At 48.5% G+C, this 8143-nt stretch overlaps 1 protein-coding gene across 1 annotated transcript; it reads right to left on the reverse strand.

Moving 5' to 3' along the window:
* Window positions 1-126: 126 nt before the first annotated feature.
* LOC144109527 (procollagen C-endopeptidase enhancer 1-like) lies at window positions 127-7318 on the reverse strand. Its single transcript, XM_077642352.1, has 4 exons — window positions 7169-7318; window positions 1808-1983; window positions 731-814; window positions 127-366 (listed from the first exon to the last, which is right to left on the reverse strand). The coding sequence occupies exons 1-4, from the start codon at window positions 7203-7205 to the stop codon at window positions 127-129; spliced, it is 537 nt and encodes a 178-aa protein (XP_077498478.1). The 5' UTR covers window positions 7206-7318.
* Between the last annotated feature and the right edge of the window lie 825 nt (window positions 7319-8143).

Genomic DNA, 8143 nt, shown 5'->3' on the forward strand with positions numbered 1-8143 from the left:
CGTTGAACACCAAAATGGTGCCCGTGACGTCACGCGAATACCTCGTATACCTTCGTCAATCACAACATACGTAGTTTTCCTATAGTCGTGACTAGAGTCACTAAATAAAGACTTTATTTAGTGACTCTAGTCGTGACGGAATAGAAGCTGTCGAAGCGCCTCCAGACATACACCGTGCCAACCCATCAATTGAATGAATAGAGCGTCGAATATGATGCACCCACCGCGGTTGTTGGTGGCGGTGAAACGCAGACTGAACCCACGGCTACTCTTCATCTTGTCGGTGACGAAGAGGACGGTCACTGCTCGGGAGATGCTCAAGTACGGCCTGGGGAGCACGTCGGAGCACATGGTCCTCATAGTCGACTGAGAGAGAGAGAGAAAGAAAATGCATTTGACAACAATAGCAGTGCAGCTGTCTTTAGAGCGAAAGCTCTACTTCACGACCAAAGCTTCAAAAGCCGGGCGATCGCTGCAACCGAGCGCCTAAACCACTCAGCCACCGCGGCGACTGGGCGGCCTCTTTAAAAAGGCGGATTGGCGCAGCTGCGGTTTCCGGCCGTATCGCCCCGTTTCATGGGCTTCGGAAGCGCCAAGTGCGGGCCGCGTTCCACCACATTTGGTGCGGCCGGACCGGCCGGAGAGCAGTGCACGTGTTACATCTCTCTCGCGTAATCCCGTAAGTGCTTCGCTGTGCGCATGCGCGCGAAAAAAAAAGAGACGGACGCACCCCACCCTCCCTGATCAGGACGGAGTCGGCGTTGCACTGGGGGCTCGTCTCCAGGTCGAAGTCGGTGAAGTCCAGGCGGATCTTCTGCGGGAGGAACAAACAGAAGACACGCACGTCGAAGAACCGCCTCTTCAACGAACAAAGCCATCACTGTGTCACAGACATTTAATTCGTGTTATCATTTTAAGACATTTCCTCCCTGTATCTATATACAGAGTGGCCTTGCATTCGCTACCTTTTCTTTCTGCTCGTTTCTTACTACGATAGTTGAAGTGACGTCACGCATGGCGTCACTGCAACGCGCCATGACAACGCACCGCGGTAAGTGGTTCGAACACGCCGACATCCCCAGTAACGGCATAGTGACGTCATGCGCATTTTGCCGAAGACGAGAAAGAGCAAATAAACGACGTTACAGTCGTCACCGCAAGCAGCTAGAACTGAATCTCACATTACGCAGCGGTAACCATCGTGAAAGCTTTCTTTCCCTTTATTAATCTGTGTATGCTACTGAAAAATTCCAGTCTATAGATTTAAAGAAAAAGGAATGCGGTCACTGACCATGTCATGAAATTCAAAGACGTTTCGGAACCTCGTACGCGTTCCTTGATCACTGTGCGGGACAAGAAATTGTCGCGACTTATATAATTCAAAGACATTTCGGAACCTCGTACGGGTTCCTTGATCACTGTGCGGGACAAGAAATTGTCGCATATAAGTCGTGACAATTTCTTGTCCCGCACAGTGATCAAGGAACCCGTACGAGGTTCCGAAACGTCTTTGAATTTCATGACATGGTCAGTGACCGCATTCCTTTTTCTTTAATACGATGCCTGACCAGACGAACTTTCGTCGAACCATTGATTATGTTAGTCTACAGATTTATGGCCATACACTTTTAGTAGAATTATTCATAGTCTATAGACACTAGTCTATAGACTATGAACATACAAAAGGAAATATACATAAGAAAGCGACAGAGCCTATAAAAAGTCTACAGGCAGTCTACAGACCATTTTTATAAGGGCCTGCAGTGCTTTTCTGTAGTGCTTATCAATAAAGGTGCGGGGTACTTACATTATATCCCCTCGGCGCTAGGATCGTAACCGCGCCCTGGAATCCGTGGGGCATCCACTGGCCCCTCGTGAAACCCGGACTCTCCACTATACCGGACACTAGGTCTCTAATCTGCGTGTCCACTCCGTGGCGAAGCCCAACTACCGCCGGCCGCTGAGCGCAGGCGGAAGCCAGAGCTGCGGAAGATAGCATGCATCGATCGGCCGCGATTCAGTGACACTCAGCGCAGAGGCTAAGAAAACCGATTACATAAAAAAAAGAAAACTCCCGTCATTTTCGCTACTTCGTGAAACGTATAGGTGATAGCGATAGATACACAGGGTGTTCCACCAGAGGCTGTCATCGATTTTTCAAAAACGGGTGTTGTGAATTAGAAGAACCCGACCGCGGCGGCTGCGTTTTTGTGGAGGCAAAACGCTAAGGCGCCCGTGTGCTGTGCGATGCCAGTGCACGTTAAAGATCCCCAGGTGGTCGAAATTATTCCGGAGCCCTCCACTACGGCACCCCTTTCTTCCTTTCTTCTTTCACTCCCTCCTTTATCCCTTCCCTTACGGCGCGGTTCAGGTGTCCAACGATATATGAGACAGATACTGCGCCATTTCCTCTCCCCAAAAAACAATTAAAAAAATTAGAAGCGCGCTTTTTTCCGCATAGCACTGTCAGCGGTGCAGCGCATCACAGTATACTGCTAAGTCGTGCTAACTAGCAGGCTGGTTAACAAATATGAAATAGTTGTCTAACTAACTACTTTAAGGCTCCTCATTTATTGAGAGGCTTGTAGTGTACCGCAATTAATATCTACATCTGTTCTTCTAATATCGAAAATGTCATTCTCGTCGCCGCTGCAGCGCAAGGAATTCTGGGGCCGCACACGGGTAGAAGCGAAACCGAGCGGCCAAGAAAGAGCGCTAGCCACGCCTACACTCGAAACCCAAATACACCCATATGGGTGTAAAAAGAAGTAAGCTGTCCTCCAGGGCATTCCCTTTTTATAAAAAAGGAAGGACAGTTACTCCCTTTATACTGGTTTGTTTAGAATGTACGAGCGCGCGTCACACAGCGGTGAGAGTGTCACGCGCTGTTTTTGCGGCGTCCGACTGGCAGCGGCAAGCGGACACGCACTAAACAATGTCGCACCCATAAGGGTGCAAGTCAGCTTGTCCCCAGATGAACATCCAGTTCCACCTATTGGCTGCTAAATAAAGGTGCATAGTAGGAAAGGGTGCACTTCATTATACTTTAGAGGGTGTAATGATTGCACCCTCATTAAAGGGTACTATTTTTCCATAACACCTCTACGAATGCATGTTGCAAGGGTGCTCCACATTGATTTACCGATGAAGCAAAAGCCTTGGATTGATGCACACCCTCCAAACTTTCATGCGGTGCACCCTTCCTGAAGGGTGCTGATCCATTTCACAGTACCCACTAGGTGATAATGGGTGTTCGTCTGGGGACAAGCTGATTGGCACCCTTATGGGTGCGCAATCGTTTAGTGTGCAGCGAGCACGTGACACACTGAACATCAGAGGACTATTTGCTTTTCAACACTAGCCATTTTCCTTGACGTTATACTAAAACTTATGACAAAGTCCTTCAGAGCTCAGTACTAAATGGTTTAAAATTCGGGAGTGTAACGGAGCCTATCTTGTATGATTTATCCGCTAGTTCATCTGTGATCGATCAATACAAGTACGGTCAGCGAGCACTTTAAGCACGGAAAAGGCTGTACTTCGAGGTGTTCGGTTGCGTTTGGTTTATGGGGTTTAACGTCCCAAAACGACTCGCGCTATGAGGAACGCCGCAGTGGAGGGCTCCGGATAACTTCGACTACCTGGGGTTCTTCAACGTGCACCGACATCGCACAGTACACGGGCCTCTAGCATTTCGCCTCAGTCGGAATGCGACCGCCGCGGCCGGGATCGAACCCGCATCTTTCCGGTCAGCAGTCGGGCACCATAACAACTGAGCCACCGCGGCGGCTGTATCGCGAGGTGTGCCCCAGGTAAGTGCTCTTTTGCACCATGCTCTTTAAGATTGCAACAGCTGATCTTTCCGAGGCCTTGCGGAAAAAAATCGCGAGCACGTCTGTATGCCAATACATGTAGACGATATTATTTATAATAATTGGCTTTTTTGGGGAAAGGAAATGGCGCAGTATCTGTCTCATATATCGTTGGACACCTGAACCGCGCCGTAAGGGAAGGGATAAACGATGGATTGAAAGAAGGAAGAATTAGGTGCCGTAGTGAAGGGCTCCGGAATAATTTCGACCACCTGGGGATCTTTAACGTGCACTGACATCGCACAGCACACGGGCGCCTTAGCGTGTTTCCTCCATAAAAACGCAGCCGCCGCGGTCGGGTTCGAACCCGGGAACTCCGGATCAGTAGTCGAGCGCCCTAACCACTGAGCCACCGGGGCGGGGCATGTAGACGATATTTGTGTTTGGTTTGCCGGCTACCAACACAAAGCGCGTCTATAGTTAGCTCGACAGTACTTTTTTTTTTCTTTATTGCCTGGCTGCGACACATAACATTTACACAAAAAACACTCAACAAAAAACACACAAAACGCTATGTACATACGACACTGTCGTGGTCAGCCATCATGAGTCTGGCTTCGTCATACTAAAATTCGCGAAGCATACAGAGCGGCTCTAGCCTCGAGAGCCACTCGGGAGGCTCCGCAGTTGCTTTCTGGATGGCCAGTACTTAGTTTCGGTACAAGCTTATCTTCAAGGGGCGGGATTGACTACCTCAGCGGGAAACCCGGCTTTAATCTGATACCATGCAGGTGTATAGGGGGATGTTATGTGGGGTTGAAGAACGACCTTGACAGCGTGCGCTTTGGCCAATTTAGTCACACGCGCTTTCTTGGCGTCGTTTATGACTCTCGTTCCCAGGGGCGACGGTCTGTGGATTCAAGTGTCTCGTATTTAACTTAGCGCCTCAAAGTAATTCGTATACTTGAAGGTGAACAATGAGCAAATGATCATTCTTCAACTGAGCCAGCGAGGCGGCTTACTATAGATTAGCTTGGGTGGATTGTGAGATTTTTCTGGGCGTAGTTGCTTTAGCCGAAGATGTGTCCACCTGGTGGCTAATAAAAAATGCTACCTAAGCGGACAGCGTAGCAAGTGCGTAGTAGCGTAGAAGGGCGTAATCGCGCGTGGTAACGGCACATCTAAATGCTGCTCAGCCGCTAAACGCGGCTCGCAGATCTTGACATTTAGCAGCTCTATCAACGTGACTGTCCATTCTGTTATAGCTAACTCTAAGCCGATCATTGAAAAGGAGCGGCTTCTGATAAATACGACGCCTGTGTTCTGTGTACTATCGACTGCGTCTTTTGTGCCGTCTATCTAATCACGCCGTCAGATCGGCTGCTGGTCCCAAGGTCACGGCTGCGATGCCGGCGCCGCAGTATTTCGTTGCAGGCGAAATACAAAAAGGCCCGTGTGCTGCGTGCGATATCAGCGCACGTCAAAGCTGCCCAAGTGGTCTAAATTAGTTTGGAACCCTCCACAATACGACCTCCCTCATAGACCCAATGTCTCGCTCCGGGATGTTTAACCGCGCAATTTACAACCTTTGATGTGAAATCATTATATAGATCATTAGCAACGAAACCTGGCGCTGCCGGCGTTGGCCAGCAGTAGTTGTGCCAGAAATCGCCGATGGCGTCACCGTGGTATCAAAGAACAATAATTTTTTTTTCCGAAGGCGCGGAGAATTGAACGCAAGACTTTGATTGCCAGGCGAGCAGACAGCCCATAGGACACAAAACCACGTTATTTGTTGGCGAATAAAGGTTAACATAGCGCATGCGTTGCCTTAAGACTGCATGTTAATGAGTAGGTGTGTCAATAGAAAGGGAAACAAAAAATGAAATAATAACAATGATTTGGCATTCAAAGCACGTAAGCTGTCTTGAGTGCCCTCAGTAACTTTTACGCTCTGTTACTCAGTGAAACACGTTTAGCGTCTGGCACCATTCCAGCGTTTCTCTCTGGGATAGGCAGTATGAAAAGGTTGCAAGGAACGTTTGCGGGGAAGACCACTCAGGCGGCCAATTAGTTTCCGCATATCTCATTTAATCGTTCAATTCTTGCTTCCAACGCTGGCCATGTCCAGCATTCTAGGGCAAAAATTTTGAAAATTGTAACAAAGACACTGGCATGGAAATATTGAAGGTAATGGTCCATTGTTCCGATGTGTAGCAAAATCTTTCTTTTACAGTGTTTCCATCGATCGCATCGAACAGTTAAGGCTGCCATAGAAAACCAATGGGGAACGCTTTAGACGACAACAAAATTGTTAATAGAAAAAAAACTGTAAGACTGCCGTTAGGTGATCTGAAGATATATTGATTGTTATAGTGAAATCTTACATTATATGAAAAAATTGCGTTCATAAATAGTTTCCCTCTCAAAAGTGCATTTGTCAAGAATTGCTGGGTATGAGCGGTGCTAACGTCTTCCACGTTTACTGAAATGACACGTTTCCAAATTAATGTCTTCCTCAAGCGATCGTGTTGCTTAGTCGTGATTAAAACGCTACAACATAGAGCGATTTTTCAAGACTCCGGAAGTGCCCTTTGCAACAAGTAACCTGCTGCTATCTGGTGTTCATGCCGAATTCCGATTACAGAGGTAAAACGAATTGGTTGCAATTAAAATCGGCTGTAATCGGTTGTAGCGCGTTGTTATTGACTGCGACGAATTCAACCTTTCCACAGGTGCGTATGAAAAGAAAATGGCCAGCGTATGATGCATGTCAGGTGGAAGTAGCTTGGAAACCACAGGCGTTGAAGATAGGCAAACAAGCTGGCGCAAAACTCGAAACTAATCATTCACTGGGGGAACCTGTGTCGATAAAAGAAGACAATGAAAACCAGGCGGCAGCGATGCTGACGAACACATTCGGACGCCACCGGAATCACGAATGTTTTGGTTTATGAGGGGTTTAACGTCCCTAAGCGACTCAGGCTATGAGAGACGCCGTAGTGGAGGGCTCCGGAAATTTCGACCACCTGGGGTTCTTTAACGTGCACTGACATCGCACAGTACACGGGCCTCTAGAATTTCGCGAATGACCGCGAATCACGAATGACCACGGCTGTTCACCGCGCTTAATTATAATACTCGACATAAACAGTCTAAAGCCGTCTCTAACTCGGCTGCACATGACTGCAATCCTTCGTAAACAGTTGTCGCGTCTGGCAAAATTTATACGAAAATTGGGGGGCTATATTCAAACGACAGTGCCTATAATGTCATTAAAAGCCTGCTCACTATTAGAGCATGACATGGACATACTTTCGGGTCGGTAAAATGGGCGGCAGCTGATTAGCACTTACCGGCAGTGAAAACGGCAACGAGAAGTAAGTCTCCCATGGCTGTGAATCATCCGTGTTCTCAACGGTGGAAATGGCAGCGGTCGATTGTCCGGCCATTTATATGTGGACTCCAAGTCTATCGGCAAAGGAAGCACCTCGATCTCTATCAGCACCTCCTGTGTGGACACAAGCGTAGGGGGTGAGAATGGACGGAAGTGACAGGGTATCGGGTACGTAAGCGGGTTGTGACGCAACGCGCCAGTTTTTCCCTTTCCTAGGGTTCATGGCCCTACCAGTCAGGAAACTATGAGTCGTAGTCTAAGCACGACCTGGAGCTAGCTTCTCCAGTTTAGCAGATGCAGGCGCCGCCTATGAATGGGCAGTGAACTATGGGTAGCACCCTGCTCTTTTTTTCCCTCCATCGCAACAGTATCCTAAGAAGCGCTGGGCAGTTCTCACGAAAGCCGTAGATGGCGTGACAATCTGTTAGCCACCGAGTTTTACACCTGTCAGAACATCGCATTTACACACACGGAAGCAATGGGGAGTTTCGCAACGGGTGCGATTAAGGACCTGCGAGTTTTTCCATTCGGTTTGGCGATAACACGAGGGGGCGGTTCCCGTCGCGCATTGTCTATACAGCCCGGTTCGGCGATTACGCCTGGTTTCTTCGCTAAGGGGACAACTGACGCACGTTGTGTGTCGATGATAAAATGCCATACCCGACAGCGAACCGGCGAAAAACTGCTGCCGTTTTAACAAAGAAGCAGTTTGCAATGCCGAAGGCAACAGTGTGGGCGCCAAGGTCACCATTGCAAGCGGACTGCGTTGCGGCTTCCAGGAACTCGAGTTAAAACAAAAACAAAAAAACAGGGAAAGGAACAAGCGACAGCGGCACGGAGGGGATGTTTGAAATGTCCAGCATTTTACAGCATTTAAAATGTACAGCATTTTGACAGGGCCCAGTAGCCTGCCAAGCACATCAGAGCTTTTTCT

This window comes from Amblyomma americanum, chromosome 11 (assembly GCF_052857255.1).
Source record: "Amblyomma americanum isolate KBUSLIRL-KWMA chromosome 11, ASM5285725v1, whole genome shotgun sequence".
NCBI lineage: Eukaryota > Metazoa > Arthropoda > Arachnida > Ixodida > Ixodidae > Amblyomma > Amblyomma americanum.